Source organism: Chelonoidis abingdonii, chromosome 15, assembly GCF_003597395.2.
Source record: "Chelonoidis abingdonii isolate Lonesome George chromosome 15, CheloAbing_2.0, whole genome shotgun sequence".
NCBI lineage: Eukaryota > Metazoa > Chordata > Testudines > Testudinidae > Chelonoidis > Chelonoidis abingdonii.
Genome location: NC_133783.1, coordinates 2,146,572 through 2,169,973, shown reverse-complemented (window position 1 = coordinate 2,169,973; position 23,402 = coordinate 2,146,572). Strand labels below are relative to the sequence as shown.

The following is a 23,402-nucleotide window of genomic DNA, read 5'->3' as shown; positions in this document are numbered from 1 at the left end:
TGGAGGGCCAGTTTGGCTGAAGGGCATGAACTATAGACTATAGCTGTGAGCAAACTTATGAAAAGCACCTCTCCATTTTCCTTTATTTGAGATACCAGCATCTGAGCCGGGCAGGGCAGTTATTCATAGTCACACTTTTAATACAGACTGAAGTGCTTCACAGAGAAAATGTTAGAGATCCCTGAATCACTAACAGTTTCTATCCTGCAGTTTTGTGCTGTTGCCCATGACTATAGTATCTGATTGCCATCCATGTAAAGGAGACTTCAAGGAGTGTCTGGTTCCTCTCCTTTCTCAGGTAATGGAAAGCTCCGCTGGGGTAGGATTTGAAGTTGTGACTGTTGTTCTGGTTATGGTGGGAAAGGTTTATTAAAAAGGAAGTGATTGCAGCATTTCCTAAAGGTGGGCAGACTGGATTCATCTCCTCTCCTCCAGACATTCGTTCCTCAGCCAGATCCCCTGGAGCAGGAATGCATTTTCACCTGGTTTTCACATGCTTCAACCTGGGCATTGTCCCAGAGGGGTGCAACTGTCCTGGTGGTTGGGGGAAAGGAAGGCCATGTGTAACACAGCTGGGTGCTGATCCATCCCTGGCTTTGAAGACTGCGACCAAGGCATTAAACTTGGGAGCAGAAGCTGACTGGGAGCCTGTGGAGTGTCTGGAGTATGGGTTTCATTACAGAAGAGGTGGCAGATGCATTTTGGACCAGCTGGAGCCTTTGGATTGTTTCACATTCATAATCACTGTATCTGAAGTTGTACCAGAGCCTAAGCATTTCACTTTGCTGCTCAAGTTGATGGAAATGGAGGAAGCTCAGCCAGCTCCCAGAAGCAGGGTTCTGTTGGGATGCACGTGCAGTCATTACAGTTTCTGTTCCAGGGCGTCATCCTGCAGCCATTCTCCTGTACTTGCTCTGCCAAAAATCCAGCCGTCTTCAGTGGGCTGAAGGGGGACTGACTGCAGGATTTGGCCCATGCTGCTTCCTTCACTCCTCTGCCAAGAGCTAAGTTCAGGCCCTCAGGGCTCTGTTTCTCTCAAGCTCCAGCTGATGACCTCATGAACGCCTAGCACAGGGGAGGAACAGAGCTCCCTGCACAGCTTTAAATGTTTGTGTTTCCTTGCAAATGCCAATGGCATCATTGACACCTAAGGGCCTGACCTCCGGTCTTGGCAGGTAAAAGCCTTTCAGGTCACTTTACACTGGGGTTCCTGCTCTTGATGAATATTTATTTAGTGATAGCTACATGGCTGTAATTAAAGTTACTGTAAAGCACAGTCCAAAATGCACTAGTAATACATTCTTAATAGCTGATGCTAGAACAAGCAGTTACAAAAAAAGACATCGTAACGTGCAGATTGTTAACACAATGTCCGGGCCTGTTTAGTGCAGGTCTTTAAATAGTTACAATACGTGCTATTAAAGTGGCACGTAAAATTCGTAACTAGTAAATAAAGGGCCCAATTCACAACAAACTATTTCCAGGCAGCAGGGATGCAGAAGCCATGGAAAATTGATTTTCTGTGTGTTCCCTGTCTGCCGTGCTCCCCATAGCTATATGTTGCGGTCCATATTGGGCCCAAAATACCTACTCATACAATAAAGGGAAATTTTCCTCCCACAGTTGAGTAACAGGTTAGACTCCTGATTCTGCAAACCCTTGCTCATCAGTCAGCTTTGCACAAGTCAGTGGGAATGCTCACAAGAGTAAGGGCCCAGTCCTGCAAATCCTGTTAAGATGATATATGTGGCTATGGTGAGTTAATTCAATGTCTTAGCAAAGAGGGTCTGGTGTCCTTTTCTTACCCAATTCACTCAGGACACAAGCCCAAGCAGAGCCACTTCAGTATCTTGCTTTTCTTGGTCAGCCACTTAATATACTTTACAGAAGGTACAGCTCCTTTTGTTCTGGTCTTTCACATCCTCTTTCAGCTACATTCAGACAGATGCCCTCAAGTTACTTACTGGGGAATGGCAGAGCTGGCTTTGGATCAGGCCTTAAATCTTCCTATTCCAGCATGGAAGTGGTGAGATCTTCCCACTCAGCACACACACACACCCATTCTCAGGGCGCTCACACTCATCCTCTTCTGGACAGGAATTAGATAGCCAGACTCCCTGCTGATATTGGGGAGGGGTGTGTGTATGGAGCGTACCTTCAGAGACATCATTGCAATCCCACCTACCTTACCTGACAAAACCATGTTTTCACAGCTATTTTGAAGGGGCACTATAGTTGTGTAACCCTTCTGCCAGGTGGAGCTGGCAGCACCCAGGGCCGGGTTCAATATCTACGGGTTCCTTTTCAACAGTACCACACAGAACCAGCTCGAGGTCCCACCTAGTTACCTGGGGGAAATTACACAAGACCCCAGGCACCTCTGAGAGGCAATACTTCTCCACTTGCAAGCACAGAGTCTGAGGGTACCAGATTGGCGGGTAGCGATCGATCTATCGGGGATCGATTTATCACGTGTAGTGTAGACGCAATAAATTGATCCCCAATCGCTTTCCCGTCAGCTGCTGAACTCCAGCAGTGAGAGAGGCAGAACCAAAGTCAATGGGGGAGCTGCAGCCATCGATCCAGTGCCACAAGGAGGCGAAGTAATTTTAATTCGATCTAAGAGACGTCGACTTCAGCTACGCTAGTCTCCAGTCCCCAGTGTAGAAGAAAGGAGGGAAGTTACCCAATATTAATTAGGGAAAATGCCACAAGCCGGATTCATAATCATAAAACTGTGAGCAGGACACTCACCCCAGAGTGCATGGAGCAGTGCCTTCCACCTCATGTTCTTGAGTTCTACAACCAACATTTCCTTTTCTGTGCCCCTCTGCTCCCTCACCATACCCCACTCACAGTGGTTGTCCTTGGTCAGTGAGGACCCAGGATTCAGAGATGTATCTGTGTGAGTTCACCTGCCACCTGGGGATGAAGGAACCTTGCTTGCCCTTCCTCTCTGCCTGGCTGCCCCACCAACCACTTGTTCTGCTCACCGTCCTGCCAGTCACTCATTCGCCAGCTGTCACCTTCTGCTACAACCTCTGCACATCAGTCTCTTTTATAGTAATTTTCAATTCTTTGCAGGCTGGGCAGAAACACTGCCCCATCTCAAGTGATTTCAGCTCTCATTTGAGCACTTTAACATAACAAAGAGGGTCCTAATGAAGCCTATTTAGCTCTTTCTTTGAACAGTGGGAGGAACAGGTTAAACCAGACCAGGGACCCTTAGAGAGAGTCCACACCTCCTGGCTGGGATACTTCTCCCCACCCCCTTAGTTTCATAGGGCTCTGAAATTTGAGCCCCTGGCTTAATCAGGTTCCTTCAGCTGAGGATGACCCCCTCATTTGGGACAGGTGAAGCACATTTCTGCTCCCCTTTATTCATATAACAACAAACAACAACGGTAACAGCATTTCACTACCCCTGCATTCAGTACTCAAGTGATTTGTAACCTGAACACCGCCGCTCTATCTGATGGATATCTAAGCAGAGGAGGGGTGTTCATGTAAATACAGTTTGCTCCTGAAGTCTCTCCCACTCCCAGATAGCTGTCAAGGGAGTATTCATTTAGACCCTACTTACAGTTGGAATAATTGTCTCCCAATCCAAGAGGAAGAGGAGGAACTCCCATGTACTTTTAGCAGGGGAGCAAGGGCTGTGTTCCCCTGAACTTTAAACTCTGACCGTGACCTTCAATGCAGTGTAGGCAACTTCTTTGGTGAGCCCATTTCCACTTTAAAGAACAGCAACATCAGCAGCTGTAACCAGACTTTGCAATTAACCACAATATTACTGCACAATAGAGTGAATCCTCTCCATGCTCTCCCCTTCAGTGACCACACACACACAATACTCATCAACAGAGATACAGCAACTAACTAATGTCACAAGAACATCTTATACTCTGTAGAGCAATATAGACCCATCTGGAGGGACCATGTGTTGTTTTACTTCCTGCAGCATTCAAGATCAGCAGGTATGATCCCAGCTGACCAGCCCACAGAATCATTGAGAGAGGAAAAGAGATAGGTCAGGGAGACATATCTGAGGCATGGTTTACAGAAGTGCTGTCTCCATAATTCCAGCTGAAGTCCATGGGAGCTAGGGCAGGCTCAGCACCTCTGAAAATCAGGCCAGATAGTGATGCCCTTATTGATGTTTGGGTAGTACACCTTACTCCACAAGTACTTCCACTGCATTCAGTGGGACTTACACTGAGTAGACCTTAGTCCATGTGGAGTAAGGGCATCCCAGTCTAGCCCTATATTGAGAGAGGCCACTTGCTACCAGCATAGTATCTAAGGAGAAGACAAGCAGATATTTCATTCTCATCCATGCAGCTCTATGTTGTGTGAAGAGTGATCTAGCTCACATTTCTCCAGACATTGACACCACATTGTATAGCGAAGAGCAGGCCACTGAAATGGATTCTGCAAAGTCAGACTAGGGCATGTGGTCATCACCTTACACAAAATGCACAGCTGGTGCTAAACTTGTCCCTACTAAATTTGGAAATGTTATTTGGATTACATCCTCCAGCTGCTGAAGAGATTTTCTTACAGACAGTTGGCTGCTCAAATACCTTGTGCATCCCTGGAAACAGCCAATGTCTCAGCTTTCAAACCCAGCCAGTCCTACCTCAATCATCACTTTAGTTGATTCATACTATTTCCCACAGCACTCCCAGCAATCGATAAATTATGGCTCCAGTGAGACTATCAGGTTAAACGGCAAGAAGGAAGAATGATGACTATAATATTTGCCATTTGTGTAGAGATGCAACAGATAAAGTACAAATCCTTTCCTCAAACAGATGTTATCATGGAGTAATCTTTCCAATGGATAGGTTTTCTGCAAAGCATTTGTGACTTTCGAAAGCACAACTGTTAGCAGTGGTGTTGTGGTGGAGTTGGTCCCAGGATATGAGACAAAGTGGGTGAGGTAATATATTTTACGGACCAATTTCTGTTGGTGAGAAAGACAAGCTTTCAAGCTACTCAAAGCTCTTCTTCAGGTCTGAGAAAGATAGTTAGAGTGTCACAGATAAATACAAGGTGGAGGTTTTTTTTGTTTGTTTGTTTGTTTTGCTTAAGGTGCAAAAAACCTGGAGCCAGCCCTGATGACTGCAGAGATATTGACCTTGAATGGTCTCTTGCAACATATGCTAATGACTTATGCTAAACAATCTATTCCAACTTGTATTTAGCAATGACACTCTAAGTACCTTTCCAAGGCCTAAAAAAGAGCTTTGCATAAACTCTAAAGCTTGTCTCCTGGTCCAGTAAAAGTGATTACCTCATCCACCTTGTCTCTCTAAAGATACAACTGGCACAGACCTGACATGCCCTACCTTGGCCAAACCCAGAGCTTCAGTCTGGTCTTTTACAATCATCTGTCAAACAAAATCCAATTGAAGTGCATTCAGGTTGACTTTTTAACTAAAATGATAGGGTTACAACATGTTCCAGCCAGTCAAAAACAAATCATGAGTAATGTCTCTGCAGAGTGAACATTAAAGGCGTGTTTGTTAAGTTGGGGAAAAGATGGTATTCTACAAATGCACAGACTGATAATTACTGATGGGATTAAAACACTTAATAGATTATTGAAGCAAGGATAATGATGTCCTGAAATTTTCCTAAAATTTCTCCTCTATCCCACCAGAAAAAAAAAAAAAAAAGTACAGTGAAGTGATGAGATAATGCTGTGCTAGGGCATTGGCTTCATATCCATGCAAAGAACACAATACCACCTACTGAAGTGCCAACACTATTTTGAGCAGCACTGTGTCATCTGCTAATATGGTGCAGCAGTTTGGTTCAGTACTGACTCCAAAGGAAAAGTGCCACTTAGTCACTAGTCACCCTGCCCTATTATTTCCTTCCTTCCTATTTAGCCAAGTATTATGTCTACAGATAAATTGGGAGGAAAGTAATATGAGTTTCAAAGGACTGGGATTTATGTTAGGAGACCTTACTTCAAAGGTCTCTCCATATTGTGGCATGAAACTGTGCTAGTTACAACACAATGCTTCAGACCACCCCAAGGATATGTCTACACTACAAAATTATGTCTATTCAAGTTATGTCAGCATACAGCCACCGCAGTAATTAAATCACTTTTGCTTGTCCACATTACATGCCTTGTGTCAGTGCTGCCTGTCCTCACCAGGAGCACTTGTATTAGCTGGACTATCATAGAATCATTGAATCATTGAGAGGTAATCTAGTCCAGTCCCCTGCACTCATGGTATTATCTAGACCATCCCTGATAGGTGTTTGTCCAACCTGCTCTTGAAAATCTTCAATGATGGATATTCCACAACCTTCCTAGGCAATTTGTTCCAGTGCTTAACCACCCTGACAGTTAGGAAGTTTTTCCTAATATCCAACCTAAACCTCCTTTGCTGCAATTTAAGCCCAGCGTGGGGCACTGTGGAACAGCTTCTGAAAGCCAGTAACGGTCGTTGGAAGCAACACAGTGTCTACACTGACACTGTCAACCTAACCACATCAACACGGACTCTACACCTCTCCTGGAGTGGAGTTATTAAGTTGGTGTAGCAAGACAATTACGTCGGCAGGAGCAAAATTTTAGTGTGGACACTTACATAGTTAGGTCAACGTAAACTGCCTTGCATCAACCTAACTTGGTAGTGTAGAGCAGGCCAGAGTTAATGAAATTGGCATTCTTTGTTGCTTGTCTGGGTGGGAAGAGAGAAAAGGCCTTCCAACCTACCCAATGGTGATGAAGAGAGAGATTCTACCTTGGCATTCCCATGGGAGGAGTAAAGGACAACATGTGAAAGGACTTCAAGGCTGCCATGAGACAAATCACCTGTCTTCTTGTGCATATTACTTTTGTTACCCAGCCTTCCTCCTCCCCTTCATCCAGGCTCCCTTGTTTGTCTGTAAGCAATTTGGGGCCAGGGATTGTTTTGTACTACATATTTGTACAGTATCTAGCACAATGGACCCCTGAGCTGGTTGGCCTTTAGGCACTACCATAATACCAATGCTGAACAACACCAATAATTCTCCAGGAGTTGTTGGGCTAGGTGCTAGAATCACTGATGACACTCTGGCCTGTGTTCTGCAGGGGATCAGACTAGATGATCATAATGTTTCTTTCTGGCCTTCAGATCTATTAAAGCTTGCCTGATTGCAATTCTCCAGCTAACAGAAATATTAAATATAAATATATATTTATATTTAATTAAATTACATTACACTGTTCGGCTAAAATTACTAGCTCTAATATAAAGTGACTCAAAATTAATTTAAATATAGTGCTAAAATTTCTCTTACATGGTTGAATAATTATTGTGATACAGTTTCAATAGGGCAAAGACCAGAAATGTCTCATATGAATATTATTAAGAGCATCCCAGTGATCCGGGCAACTACAGGCTTGTTAGTTTGACATCTGTAGTATGCAAGGTCTTGGAAAAAAATTTGAAGGAAAAAGTAGTCAAGGACATTGAGGTCAGTGGTAACTGGGACAAAATACAACATGATTTTACAAAAGGTAGATCATGCCAAACCAACCTGATCTCCTCCTTTGAGAAGGTAACAGATATTTTAGACAAAGGAAAGGCAGTGGATCTAATTTACCTCAATTTCAGTAAGGCATTTGATACAGTTCCTCACGGGGAATTATTAGCTAAATTGGAAAAGATGGGGATCAATATGAAAACTGAAAGGTGGATAAGGAACTGGTTAAAGGGGAGACTACAACGGGTCATACTGAAAGGTGAATTGTCAGGTTGGGGGGAGGTTTTGGGACCAATTTTATTTAATCTTTTTATTACTGACCTTGGCACAAAAAGCAGGAATGTGCTAATAAAGTTTGCAGATGGCACAAAGCTGGGAGGTATTGCCAATAGAGAGAAGGACCACGATATCATACAAGAAGATCTGGATGACCTTTTAAACTGGAGTAATAGTAATAGGATGAAATTTAATAGTGAAAAGTGCAAGGTCATGCATTTAGAGATTAATAATAAGAACTACTGTTATAAGCTGGGGAGGCATCAGTTGGAAGTAGCAGAGGAGGAGAAGGACCTCAGAGTATTGGTTGATCACAGGATGATTATGAGCTGCCAATGTGATATGGCTGTGAAAAAAGCTAATGCGGTCTTGGGATGCATCAGGCAAGGTATTTCCAGTAGAGATAAGGAGGTGTTAGTACCGTTATACAAGGCAATGGTGAGACCTCATCTGGAATACTGTGTGCAGTTCTGGTCTCCCATGTTTAAGAAGAATGAATTCAAACTGGAACAGGTTCAGAGAAGGGCTACTAGGATCATCTGAGAAATGGAAACCCTGTCTTATGAAAGGAGACTCAATGAGCTTAGCTTGTTTAGCTTAACCAAAAGAAGATATGATTGCTCCCTATAAATATATCAGAGGAATAAACACCAGGGAGGGAGAGGAATTATTTAAGCTCAGTACCAATGTGGACACAAGAACAAATGGATATTAACTGGCTATCAGGAAGTTTAGACTTAAAATTAAATGAAGGTTTCTAACCATCAGAGGAGTGAAGTTCTGGAACAGCCTTTCAAGGGGAGTAGTGGGGGCAAAAGACATATCTGGCTTCAGGACTAAGCTTGATAAGTTTATAGAGGGGATGGTATAATGGGATAGCCTAATTTTGGCAATTAATTCATCTTTGACTACTAGTGGTAAATATATCTAATGGCTTGTGATGGGATCTGAGTTACTACAGAGAATTCTTTCCTGGGTGTCTGGCTGATGAGTCTTGCCCACATGCTCAGGGTTCAGCTGATAGTCATATTTTGGGTCGGGAAGGAATTTTCCTCCAGGGCAAATTGGCAGAATCCTTGGGGGGGTTTCACCTTCCTCTGCAGCATGGGACATGGGGCACTTACGGGAAGGTTCTCTGCACCCTGAAGTCTTTAAACCATGATTTGAAGACTTCAGTGGCTCAGACACAGGTTTGATATAGGAGTGAGTGGGTGGCCTGCATTGTGCAGGAGGTCAGACTAGATGATCATAATGGTCACTTCTGACCTTAAAGTCTATGATTCTATGATCCCAACTGGATGGGCATTTTAAGACAATATAGTGCATTACATGTAAAGTAAGTCATAAAACCAAGCCCACTACAGAAATAGAGTAAAAAGATTTAAATGAGCAATGTAAGATAAGTTAAACAAGCTAGTCATTAAATATATATTTTAAAAATATTTTACAATAGCTTTGGATAACCACATTATTTATATTCCATGTGTGCTTAATGCTTTTAATGTACAACCTTGTTTTAAGCAACATGCCTAGCTTATTTCAGCTAGACAAAATAACTTTATGCATTTCATCACTTTGTTTAAAGTGTGCATTTAAATAAATTGATGCAAAATTAATTTGCATGTGTGAATTTAGTGTGTAAAAAAGTGATAGACAAAACTAAAGCCAAAATAGTTTGGAGTGAATAGTTTATTCAGTAAATTTTGCGTTTTCTGTTTGTAAATTTTCTTTTGGAAGCTACTTATTTTCTTGAATGGGTTCATTATTCAAATGATTTCTACAAGCAATCTATAGATCATTTGCGGTCAACTTGCTATGAGTATTCTGTATTTGAAATTTCAGCAATGATAGCTAGCTTTGACTGGACACAGAAGTCACACGACACGGTCAATTCCCTAGCTGGATAATAGTGAGTCTTAGAATCAGGCCGTACTGGGAATATTTGTGTGTGAGAATTCAAGGTTCGATTTCCATGAATTTACTGTAATGCTCACTTTTTCAGTGAACATCCTTGCTTGTAAACTCATTTGCTGGAATACAAAATGCGTGAGATTAAAGCTGGAGCTTACTTGAGAATTACTTACTTTGGAAGGATTCGCCCATCTTAGTTTCAGTCTCCAAGACTTTCAGTATATCTTCTCTTTATCCATAGGGCACATACAGCACAAGCTTCCCTGTACTATCTGGTCAACATACCTCTGCTTTCCTGGAACGATCACCTCTAGTGATACATCTACATCACTGCTATTCCCAATATTTGTCTGTCACTGACGCAGCTCTATCAGTCATAGCATTGGTGGAACTGCCGGGAAATGTAGGCCTGCAGGTGTTTTCACCATCAGGTCACACTGTGACCACAGTTCAACAACAGGGTGATAAATAAAAGCTCATGCATGCTCTGTTTTAGTGCTTACGCCATTGGCAACTCTGGGAAGTACACCATTGGTTGACCAATGGTGCAGAAAAGCTAGTGTAGATGAGGCCCAGGGGCAGAAAAGTCTCCATGACCCATTCAATCCTTGGTCTCTCTGCTGAGGCTTTCAGTAAATTCTAACTGTGTTTGTGACATAGGTGCCTCTGCACTGTCATCCAAGAAAATACTCTCTCTATTTGTATTTTGATAAACTGCCCTCTCCTAATACAATTTAACAGTCCAATTCCTGGAGGGGCAGTATGATAAATTTTAAGCCACCCTGTTTCCCAGATCTCATTCAGCAACACAATTCACACACAGCTACCCGGAATGCTCACAAAGACAGCCTATAATTCATTGCTACCGTATGGCTCCGAGAGGCAAGGTTGATAGGTTTCTTTGGCTCTCAAAGACTCAGCAATATTAATTAAAGTCAACCGAGAATTTTATGCAGTGGAGAAAGAAAGCGGAGGGAATGACAGGAAGCAGTAAATAAACAGAGGCCGAAACAGCTGAAGGAAGCTTATAAGGTCATCAGCTACACTAGAGTGGTCACCAACCATGCTGCAAGGGATGGGATATGTCAAAGGAAGAGAAGGTTAGCTGCAGCTATTATGAGATGGGAGGGACTTAGGGAGCTGCTGTTTTTTAATGGAATGACAGATGGTTTGGCGGTTAAGACACAAAAAATGCTAGTTCTGTTTCTGCTGCAGATTTCCTTTGTGACATCAGGCAAGTCATGTAGGTGTTTGAGATCACCAGCTGAAGTTAGGGCATGAACTGACACAATTAGATTCATTATGCATTGGAGGCAGGGCTGCCCAGAGCGAGTTTGGGCCCCAGTGAAAAAAAGTTTTCAGCCCCCCCCAGCAAGGGCGGACCGGCTAAACAGGGCTGAGAAAGCCAGGCCCTGGGTCCCCTTCCAGACTGCCGGGCCCCAGTAATTTGTACCGCTTCCCCACCTCTCATCATCCCTGACTGGAGGTGGAAGTACCTCCAAAGTAGCTGATACTGGGACTCATCAATGTCAAACTAAGTATATCAGAATAGGTGAAGCATGTCTGTTCTTATATGCAAATTCCTATGTTCCTTCCCTTTCCTAAAGTAAGCAGAGCTGGGCAATTTTGTAAAGGCTCCATATCTATGGCCGGTCCTCTGAAGCATTCTGGTCCTTTATCCTCAGGAAACATTGCTATGAGTGAGCCAGTGCCCAATATGGCCAAACTAGGTCCAGGGAGTTAAATAAAAGGTCAAGATGGAAAGAGGATTATCCATAAGTGAATTTTTCCCCAACATTTTTTTTTATTGTGGTGTAGACAAAAAAGAGTGACCTCACCTAGAGTGTTTCTGCCCCATACCGCTCTTAAGAATTGTCCCAAAAGTTCAAACCCATGTCCAGTTAAAGAACCAAGGCGCTACTATTCCAAGAGAAAGATATACCATACAGGGACTGCACAAACCCAGACACAAGCAAAGCCTGCGGTTTCATTTTCTATCTGCAATTCCAACATTTATTTCAAGACTAGAAGTTTAGAGAGGAGAGAGAAAAGGAATGAAGGAGGAAAGTAAGTGAAATAAAATTAATGATCTCCAAAGTGCTAACATCTACTGTGATACAGCATGGCCAGAGGGCAGCATAAGAGTGTTAGCAGGGGGCCTTATTCCCTGCCAAGGGAAGAAGGTTTGCTTTAGATTAACTAGAACAGCTGTGGCCAATTAGAGCACCTGACTTCAGTTAGAGCACCTGACTCCAATTAGAGACTGATTATCAGTAGCACTGACTCCAATTAGAGCACCTCGACTCAGTCATGGGATTAATCACCCCTGCTTCAGCAGACAGGGGTGTAGTTGAGGAGAAAGGTTGGATTGGAGCAGAGTGGCAGAGAGAAGAGTTTGTCCAGAGAGAAATAGAAGGGGAGGAGTGCTGCGGTGGATTGGGAAGCCAACAGAAACCTTAGTTAAGGGCACAGCTTGTATAGAAGAGAGGCGAGAAGCCCTTCACAAAGCTGACAGGTATGAGAGGGAAGTAACCCAGGGGAAGAACCGCTAGTCAAGTGGTTCACCACAAACCCAGGGCCTGGGTGGGACCTGGAGTAGAGGGCGGGCCAAGGGGAGTGATTAAGAACTGGTTCAGAGGCAGGCAATATCGCCCTGAACCTACCCCAGAGAAGAGAAAGCGCGAGACCCAGAGAACAATACCGGCAATTTGCCACACTACGTATCTGTGAAGTTGTTCATTAGTCAGAATTGTTCTGTCCTGCTCATACAATTCCTTCCCACTATGACAGTTTGTCATCATGACATTGAATAGGACCACTGGCACTGAACTGTTCAGTGCTATCACAATACGGCCCTTACAGCTGAATATATTACAACTACTACTACTATTTATAGCTAGGGGACCTTGTCATGGATGAGGACACAAAGCACAGAACAAATAGATAGTAAGCTCTTTGGGGCAGGGATCTTGTAAGTTGTTATTGTAACTGTAGGTGAGTTTTTGAGTGGGAGGGAGAATGAAACAGTATATAAACAGGGGGGTATGTCTTCTCAATCCTGTATTTCAGAATGGCTTTCAATTCGTTATGCAAAGATGACTTACTGCGCCCCAGGATACGAAGCACTTTGAGCCTGACCCCCAGAAGCCGGAGCAGTTACCAAACGCCATCTCTGACAGAGCTTCAACGCCTGCTGTGGACACACAAACCTTCCACTGGCCATGTGAATGAAGTCTGGCCAAACCTCTACGTGGGAGACTTGTAAGTGAGATTCTCCTAAAGAACCTGACCTCAAAATGAGACAAGAACTAGGAGATAAGTGGGGGCTCTGTCAAATGAAATCACTTGAGAATGGAAGGTTTGGGAATCATCTGCTAATGGGGGCCCAATCCTTGGGTCTAGTTGAACTATGCCTAGGGCAGGATCTAAAGGACAGGGGAGGAGAAGGCAGCTTTACACCATCTTTACGCCGCCTCTAATCCTAAGGCCTAAAGTGAGTGTGGACCACATCTCCTCTGTGGTAGTACAGAAGCACTGCATCAGTACAGCAGCTAAGCATGCTACCAGTGCTTAAATAAGAACGATACTTTTTAAAAATTTTCTTTGAAAAAATTTGTTTTTTCCAATGAAAACCTGAAACAAACATGATGGAAATGAAAAATTCACAAGAACCAGTTTGTGCTGAAAAAAAAAAAACATATTGATGGGACAAAATTGAGCCACACCAGTTTGCTAGTGTTTAAAAGCACCTAGCATCTGTAACCAACAGCAGCACAGTTCCATTACAGTTTAGCCCAGAGATTTGTGGGGAGTGGGCAGAGAAATCCTTGCACAACCTCCTGCATACTCAAGGTGTCCCTTCTTTCAGATATACAGCTCGGGACAAAGAGCAGCTGCGCCGAATGGGTATCACCCACATTGTGAATGCTGCTGCTGGCAGATTTCACATTGACACTGGAGCGAAATTCTACAGAGACCTGCCTGTAGATTATTATGGAATAGAAGCTGATGATGATCCAAATTTTGATCTCAGCATTTACTTCTATCAAGCTGCCAGATATATAAGAGCAGCGCTGAATTCTCCAAGAGGTAACAACACTGGCTATGCACGTTATGTGGCTTCAGCATAGAAACAAGCAGAGCAAGTCATCAGCTAGCATTAAGCACAAGCAGATTTCAAGAAGAGATGGGTGGAAATTGAAATACCTGGTCACACAGCCATTATCCATACTCCCACAGTTAGTCTGGTAAGCCAGTTAGCCCATTAGCCATAAAGGAAAGGTGTGTAGTTTCTCACTCAAACCTTAGCCCTGCCAAGAGAAGGAGACACAAAGCCTTGCTACAATTGAAATCTACTTCTATATCTTCCACTATACTCACACCTTATTCTTCATGGAGGTGCTGCTCCAAAGTCTAGTGACACAAAGACTCCTATAGACTTCAGTGGGGTTTAAATCAAGCCCAGGGTCCCTTTCTGTGGCATTTAGAGATCCAACTCCTGGACCCCAGAACTCAGCCGGAGCAGCCAGGCTGTGTGCGCTCTGGGGGAAAGTAAGCTGCACACAGTTAGTGTGGCTACCACCAGACCACAACACAGGAAGAAGGGCATCTTTAAGAGCCATCTTCACAGGTCTCACAATTACAGTAATATCTCTGCCAATCCATGTGACAATTCAGTGCACACCAGCGCCGATAATTGCTCCCAGCACCTATAGAGTGGTCTGTCATTGGGGTGTAGTATATAGCATGCAGAGACATTAGACTAGCATGTTTTTAAACCACAATCACACACTCGTATGCGAGTGCACTTTCTGCAGGTTACAGATCACAGCTTCTTTACATCCGACCATTGGAAAAAATAGAGGCAAATTTAAAAGATGTGGTGCTATGAGTGGGAATAAACCAGCCCTTATGCACCAGAAAGAAAAACTCAAACCTCTCATGAAGAAAAAGAGATAGAAGACTTGCTTTCAAACCCGCAGTCTATTTCAATGTCAGAAAGCCAGTGGTCTGAAATATTATACAGCACAGAAGAATTAAGGGCCAGATTTTTCAGACAAATGAGGTATGCAGTTGTACACTCAGCCTTCAAAGAAGTTAGCATGATGGCAAATGAGGGGGAAAGGTGTTGCCACTTCTTGAGTTGCGTCAGCCCCTTTGGGCCCCTTAGAGGAGAGCAGGTTGCATTTGCTTTCTGCCAGGACAATCTCTGTGAGTGGGGTTTCTCTGTGGTCCGGAGACACAGACACTGTGGTGGATCCAGATAGTTGAGTGCAAATCTTTATCAGGAGGGTTTTCCATAGCACCACAAAGTTAAGTGATTACAGACTTGCACATATGGTAATTATGCACCCAAGGGCCTCTTCTGTTTCAACAGTTGCAAGTTTTTACAGCAACATTGATCCTAAACACTAATTACTGAGGTAGGATGTATCTGACACAAAGGCCCATAGCTACTACACTCTAGGGTTAGTCCTAAGCAGCAAAATTTGGACCTGGATTGTGAACACCCAGAAGTTCAGAGGCTATTTGGAAGACTTAATCTGGCCCATCATAAAGATTTACTTGGGCTTTGAAAAACTGAGGTCTATGTTTGGCATTCAAAACCACCACCAAAGTTCAGGGAGTTTGGATCTGGACCCACTTCTACTACAGTGTGTGCTATTTACGAATTAAGTCAGCCCCATGAAGAAAGGTAGAATCCGTTGTAAATCCATTGTAAAGTCATTGTGAATTCTAGCAATAAAACATGAGAACCAAGTAGACTTAGCGGCTCCCTTCCCCCGTGGATGATGTTAGTACAACTTTGCCCACAAAACCTTTCTGGTACATTCCAGAATACTGAAAGTGGAATGGTTAAGAAAATAGACTATATTGCTGCCCCATGGAACTACAGTTTGGGTATAAGATAATCACAGCTGAACTAATTGTAGCTAGAATTGATATTTAGTCCTACCGTTACGGCTGTAGATATTCCTTTACTGAACTCCCCGAGTCCACATGCCAGCAGGAGGGCTGGGAATGGAGAGAAGACCAAATTCAAAAAAAACACACAATCCAGCTGCTGCTGACAGTCATCGTTTGAAATTTTTTTTTAAAAGGGTGACAGAGTTTGATACCTATATGAACAAGATGTTCTGGAAGCACAATTTCCTGAGCTACAGCAACTCAGCAGCTCTATATCCAGGGCCTGCACAGGAAAGAAAGAAGGGATGGGTGTGTTATCCAAATAGCTGCATTTATTTAAAAATACTGATGCACAGCAACATAGATGTACCAGGTAACATGAGGGCCATTCATTTGAAAGTCAGGATATACCATGGTATTTTTGTTTGATCGAGAAACTATTTGGTAGAACTGCCACTTAATTATGATTAGTTAGTTCCACACAGCTTTTTAGAAGGTATTTTTATTAACTTGTTCATCCGGGAGCATACTGAGTCACATTTAAGTATATATGACATACACACACATGCCTTTTTTTTAAGCTGGGAATCAAATACTTTTTCTTTAGAATTACACTTGAGGCCAGATTCTGTTCTGTTACACTACTGTAAATCCAGAGTAATGCCACTGAAATCAGAATTACTCCATATTTATGCTAGTGTTACTGAGCAGGAGACGTTCCCAGCAAGGTAGGGTTGGTTTTGTTTGATTTCAGTGGGAGTCTACTGTATCCTTAAAGGGGAAGTGTTGTCTTAGTTATTGGACACCCCTGACCTCCTTTCCACCAATACTATTCTGGAGAATTGGTGAGTAAAGGAGCACTCATCACCCTCAATATGCAACCTCTTAAGTCCTGACTGTCATAGACAGCAGGTGTCCAGTGTAGCTGCTGCTGCTGCTGTAGCCAAGCCATGAGAGCTCTATTTAATGAGGTGCCACCATTCCAGCTTCTTTGGCTTGTGCCCTGTTTGAAAACCAGCCACTCCATACCTGCCTGGCCCTATGGCATACAGTCAGTACAACCATTGGTTTCAATTGACAATTTAACTACCACAGTAGTCTGAGAATCCCCATTCATGGGTCAGCAAGTGAGATGAGTCTCCTCCAAGCAAGCTAATCCATGCATCCAGAAATGTTTCCGTCTGATCCTTTACTGAACTTGTTTGCTTCAGATAGGAGAAGGCACTAGGGGAGTGAACGACACCATGAATATCAATTTCACCCCTTTGCATGGGAATACATACAATTTGCATTTTTTTCAGAGTACAACTAAATGCGAATGCAAATCTGCAGTTTTTGATAAAGTCTGCAGAAGGAGAAGAATCATCTGTGGACATAGATGAGAGAAGTCCATGGAAAATTATTAGACTAACTACATGCGGAGAGAAAGGTTTGCAAATACAGGATTTTCCTTTTATTGATCTGTGCACATATTTTAAACAAGCAGATGAAAACTATCAATTAACTCATTGAAATTATGGGTGTTCAGAAAAGACCACTCTTCTAACACTGTGCTCGTGCAAATGTAAAAGTTGGTCTCCTCTTAAGGGAGGCAGAGCAGCCCAGTGACTTAACAAGGATTTTCCTCCTCGAATCTGCTGCAGGCTCATTAGGCATGTCACTTAACCTCCCACTTTCCCCACCTGATCACAATTCTTGGCCACATCTGTGAGCATTTTCAAACCCTCAGATAAAAGGTGCTATATAGGATAATTGGAAGTAGGCCTTTATTATTGTTCAGCTGATAGTAAAGACATAGTTGGTTCTGCCCATGGCTTTATGGTAGTGGGTAAAATGAAACAAGTGATGAGAAAAACAAGGGTAAGCTAGAAGATTCACAGATGCATAGAATAGGCCAGATCCTCCGCTGTTGTAAATTGGTGTTACTCCACTGAAGTCAATGGGGCAAGGCCCATTTACACTGGCTGAAGAGCTGGTTCACAGTTTTAACCCAAATTAACTCAGTCCTATGAGGAAGCAAAGGCTAGTTCAAGACATTTAGCTCAGTTAATGATGGGTAACAAAAAGGACAATCAGCTCTTATGTGCTATAATGTCTAATTTGTTAAACAACATTCAATTTTCCAACTTGAATTTGGCCAACAAAGTTGAATTTGCAAAATTATCCCTGTGGAAACCCTGTCAAGTCAGCAGAGTTACATCAGGGATGAATCTGAGATAATAGCTATAATCCGTTAGAAAGAAAGTGTTATTGTTCTATGCAAATCCCAGCCAGATGACAGATCTTCGTCCATCCATGGCATGTCTGGCTTTCTGCTGACTCTACTCTGGGAATGAGGACCTGGAGCATGGATACCAGACACCAAGGTGTCTTTGCTAGCTGCTTCCCTGCTAAAGGCCTAGGTAATATTCTGCCATTAAGAGTGCTCAGGTCTGCCATCCAGAACATACCCATTTCAGGATCTAGTCGGTAAAACAAGTGCAATACATCACAGTGAGTTCAGATTGCACTTACCCCATTTATATCAACTGCTATCAGACAAGGATCACAGCCTGTAAGAAGAGCTAAATAGGAACATGGCTTTTTTTTTTTCCTTACTCAAGTTTAACATTCATTTGTTTGCTGCAAAACAATCACATAGTAAATTAAAATCCTCTTTCATTAGAGCAATTTCACACTAAAGAAATTATTTCATGTGAATGATTTATCTGCATCAGTCACTTTATTGTCAGTACATAGAATTCATCCGAATCTCTGTGCAACAAAGGACAACAGCCAGGAAAAAAGACTGAAAATATAAAGGAGATAAATTATCTTAATCTACATGCCATGGTGATAGGTGCTTTAGAAAGTTAGGCAGATTAGCTCTAAAGCCAATCATAGGCTGATCTAGTGTCTTGTGGGAGACCTTCAGAAATTAATAGCTTATGTGAAACGGAGTCATTTAAAGTGAAGACAGTCAGAGAAGCAAATATGAAAAGGCAGCACCTTCTTACTGCCTCCATCTTCTCTTTGTATTTGAGACATATCTACTCACTCACTGATAAAATCAAAGGTCTGCGGCTCCCAGCCCTGCAGACGAGAGGCAGATATGGGAGAGTCAGGTAAGTTCCAATGGTGGCAGCTTTGGGGGTGCATAAGGAGGAAAAACACACAGCTTGGTCTCCAGATTAAATGTGGAGACTGACAGGAGTGCTGGAACAATTTGTATAGTGGGGGTGCTGAGAGCCATTGAACCAAACTGTAAACCATGTATATAATGGAAACCACTTCAAGCTAGGGGGTGCGGAAACATCCCTTGTTCCAGCACCTATGGAGACTGGGCATACTTGAGATGGAAGAGTCACTGAGTAAGAATAAATATGGAACCCAACATTTAAAAAAAAAAAAAAAAACATAGTCACTTTGCTGATTGCAGTTTCACACTCCAAGGGCTTGTCTGTACAGCAAGCTAGTGCATGACAAGCGAGGAGGAGAATCTACAACTTCCGCAAGCTAATTCGCAGTGTGGCCCCTGCTATCATGCACAAAAAGTTCCATACAGGAAATTTTAGTCAAAGTCAAATCACATTATGGCACTTTCAGTGCATGGTGGCAGGATCCACACAATGCAGCAAGCTAGTGCGCTGTAGATTTACACACCTGGCTTGCCGCTCACAAATTTGCCATGTACACAAGCCCAAAGCCAACAAATGGAGTTCTGCCTGACAAGTCTTACCTGAATCAAGTACTCAGAACAGTCTCCTATTTAACCATGCTGAATTTCAGGGACAGTTTGGATTCAGATCCAAACTATTCTGTGGATCTAGTGCTGGGTCAGACCCAAACCAGTAGGACCTTCTTTTCTGGATGTAGCTCAAACCCTGGACATTTTTAATATTATTATTTCTAAGCTTCATAAATATGTACAATGTTTTTCAGACACATAAAAGAAAGTGTCCATGGCTTCTCCCAATAACATCCTTTCTTCCAAGATTTCCACTATTTGGGGTTGGGGTATGTAAGAACCCCTGGAGTCTCCCAGTGCCACTAATTGATGTTTGACCTTGTGCAAGCAATTTAGGCTTGGATTTTAAAGAAACCAATGGGAGATAGGCACCTGATTCCTATTTAATTTTAACAGGAGTTGTGTGCTTAACTCCTTTAGTCTCTTTTGAAAATTGCAGTCCAAACTTATCTGGGTCTCAGCTGCCCCCTCTGTAAAACAAGGAGAGCAATGCAAAACCTATCTACCTACCAGAGGTATTATGAGGCTTAACAGTTGGGTAGAATTTTGAAAATGAAGCCTCTGAAGTGCAAGGAATTATCTTTTAAGGGCCATTTCCCTTATTCACAGCGCATATTGGCCTATTTTGCAAGTACTCCCATTGACTTCAATGAAACTACTCAAAGAGTAAAATACAATTCAGCATGAGAAAGGGGATCATGATTTGTCTCAATAATTTCTGAAATCTGTATATGAAAAGGAAAAATGATAAAACAAGCAGCAGCTCATTTTTTTTTTTGATTGCAAGATCAATATAAGAGATTTTAAACAAAGTTTTAAAACCTAGTCAATATCTGCTCTCGACAGAGGGGAGTTTGCTCTACTTCCTTGTAGTCTATATTTGTCCTTTGCTTTCTATTGCAGACCTGTCTATATTTAGGGGCAGGACTCAGGTTACTTATGCCAGGATAGTGAAAGGTGATTGTCTCATCAGATACAGGCCATTGTGAAATTAAACCTTCCCTGACCCTGCTGACAAGAAGCGGTTTTAAACCACATGCTTGCTCATTCTCTGAGCATGTGACTATGAGGTCGTCATTAGTCAAAATTGCAACTGTTGCTATAAACTCCTTAAATAAAAGCAGTGTCACAAAAGCAATGAAATATGAGATGAAAGCCAGTGCACAGAGTACAAGGTATTAACATCCAGGGAGACAGGCACAGCAAACACATTTCTTTGGCTGGACAGATTGACATCATCCAAACAGGGGTATCTTTGGCTTGCTCTACACTCGAAAATTAAGTTGACTTAAATAGGTCACTTGGATACATGACAAATCCACACCCGAGCGTTGTAATTAAGCCAACCTAACCCTCAGCATAGACAGTGCCAGGTCGACCTAGCTAGTACCTCTCGGGGAGGTGGATTACCTATGCCAACAGGAAAACGCCTCCCGTCGGCACAGGTAATATCTACTCTGAAGCACTTCCATGGCGCAGCTGTCGCATTTCAAGTGTAGACAAGTCCTTTTTTCCTGATCCCTGATAATAGAGAAGCTAACATGCTGTTAGAATGAACAAACCAAGGACAAAGCCTGACAAGCTTTAGGTTCTACAATGTCCACATCATCAAACATCCCTGCATTTTAAAGGCTTACAATAACCACAATAGTTGTATTCTGCCTCCAAGGGACAACAAAATGGGATATTTTCTGCCCCATTGGGATCAGTTGTTCTCACTTTCTTCTGGACATAAGTTGTAACGTATTCTAACAGTATCTAGCTGAGCTGGATGAATAGCATTTGGTAAGCAGGAAATTTGATGGATTAGTGGCCTTTGAAAAATGAGTTGGTCTCAAACCCGCTTCTATAAATCTCCCATTCCCTATTTGGGCTGGATCTTGAATAGTGGTGAGTGCTGAGTGGTACTCCCACTAGTTTGAATGGAGGAGAAGAGAACTCAATTACAGAACAGCTGTGGAAAGCGAACTACCCAATCATACCTAGAGAGGGTCTCTCCAGGGCAGGATGGTGACACAGTGCAGGATTTGCTATACTGCTCTTCCCATAGTTTGCATATTACTGAAATCAGTGGCATACTCAAGATAGACAATTATCCATTTTTAAAGTTATCTGCTAGTAAAGAACAAACTGAATGTCATAGGAATAGCAGCAATTGCTAAGCCCGTGTTGTAAAAGGAAAAAGCAAAGAAAATCATATTCAAATGAGTGCAGACAGCCTATTCAAATGTTAGGCTACTTTCCTCAAAGAAATGCCAATTAGGATTTAATTTTCACTCTCAGCTCAAAGAGGTGTCAGCACCTCTGAAAAGTCTTCCCCTCTGTGTTGCAGACAGATAAATAGAGCAGGTAGAACAATGGGGACATTTTACAAAAGTTTGTTCACTTTTTTGTTGGAAATTTTTAAAAATCAGAGTTTTTCAGCCAGCTCTACTAGATAATACTGCACCTTTCTATACCCGCTTTCATGGAAAGGCTCTCTGCCCACATTTTACAGGCAGACCTGTGAGCCAAAAAGAGTTTTGCAGAAGGATGAGGGAACCCCAACACAGAGAGGCGAAGGGCTGGATTGGTACCTTGCCGTTCGTCATGAGAGCAGGGATTGAATGGTAATCCAGGCACAGATCAGTCCCTACTCCCTCCTTGTTTCATGATAGAAGTAAGCTGTTCCAGCCCTTCTTCTGGCATGCGTCCCTTCCCCCTTCATGCTAGCTTAGCTCCACTGGCTGGTTCATTGGGGGAGAATCCACCATCACTCTGCACCCACTTGCACAGCATGGTGAGTAGGGTCTGACAATGCAGGGTCAGGCACAGGTCCTTACACCTCCTTACTCCCCTATCTACATGTGCATCTGGAGCGATGAATGACTTGCCAAAATAAGCCAATGGCACACTATAGAACCTCGGAGGACATGTCTACTCTGCACCTGGGACCACAGACTTGCACTAGCAGGGCTTGTGCTAGCCTGCTAAAAATAACCATGCAGATGTTGTGGCTCAGTTTGGAATCGGGCTCTGAAGACTTGGTGGCTGGGGTGACATTCAGATCCCAACCCTCAATGTCAAAGTGCCATCTACTCAGGTATTTTGAGTGCACTAGCATGAATCTGGGAACCCAGGGTGGGAGGTTTTGCTCTCAGGTGCAATGTAGACACACCCTGAGTTTGTCTGTCCTCAACCATCAGACTACATTCCCTCACAAAATGATGTACCATGCCTGGTCTGATCATGAAAGTCTAGATGCTCCTGTCTGCAGCAGTAGCCCGACCAAGCTCAGGCTGGATGAACTCTATCAGCAGATACGGTGTAAAATAGTGACATCTGCTCTTTCTCTTTTACTTTCAGGCAGAGTATTGGTTCACTGTGCAATGGGGATCAGCCGATCAGCAACGCTTGTACTTGCTTTCTTAATGATTTGTGAAAACAAAACCCTTGTTGATGCAATTCAGGCTGTGTGTAAACATCGAGGGGTCTGTCCCAACTCTGGCTTCCTCAAGCAGCTTTGGGAACTAGACATGCGATTAGCAAGGGAAAAAGGAAGAGGAATAGATCCCCTCAGGCTTTAGATGGGGGGGACGTCTTCTGATTATAGACCAAGATATAGAGGTTGCCTCCAGGAAGATTGTACCTCTGGCAAGATAGATGAACCCGGACTATGCTGTCATTGCCTGGAGAAATCCATATGGAGCGAGCAGGGAGAGTTTGAAATTTCACCTCCTGTGGAAATACAAGCCAGATCCTCAGCTGGTGCCTGTCAATGTCGTTCCACTGGACTAATGCCAATTCATACCAGCTGACCATCTGGCCCCTTCATTGGATCCCCTCCTTCCCCAGCAAACCTTAGTGGACTTGTTGGAACCTTAACAAGCCCTTGTAGGTTAGTTGGGGTCCCTCACAACCACCCCACACTCTCAGACCCTTATAATGATCAACAGATATGTCAGGTCCCAGTGACACACTGGAAGCTGATACACATCTGTGAAATCATTAACACAACACAGTCAGAGCTCACAGCCACGTTCTGAATGCTGCTATTTTATACAGAAACAATCATAGCTTCCATTTCCATTGGCTTTTAATCCCAGTG

General features: G+C 43.1%; 1 protein-coding gene across 3 annotated transcripts in view; it reads left to right on the top strand.

Moving 5' to 3' along the window:
* Nucleotides 1-23,165, top strand: part of LOC116834265 (dual specificity protein phosphatase 13B-like) — a 38,484-nt gene extending 15,319 nt beyond the window's left edge. For 2 of the 3 annotated variants that reach the window (XM_032796250.1, XM_032796264.2), the window contains exons 2-4: nt 12,751-12,942; nt 13,550-13,770; nt 22,661-23,165. In XM_032796250.1, the coding sequence (XP_032652141.1) occupies nt 12,752-12,942; nt 13,550-13,770; nt 22,661-22,881 (633 nt within the window). In that variant the 5' untranslated portion in view covers nt 12,751 and the 3' untranslated portion in view covers nt 22,882-23,165. Of the gene's footprint in view, nt 1-224; nt 299-12,750; nt 12,943-13,549; nt 13,771-22,660 lie in introns of those variants that run through there. The other variant, XM_032796256.1, reaches the window with a different exon arrangement.
* Nucleotides 23,166-23,402: the final 237 nt, after the last annotated feature.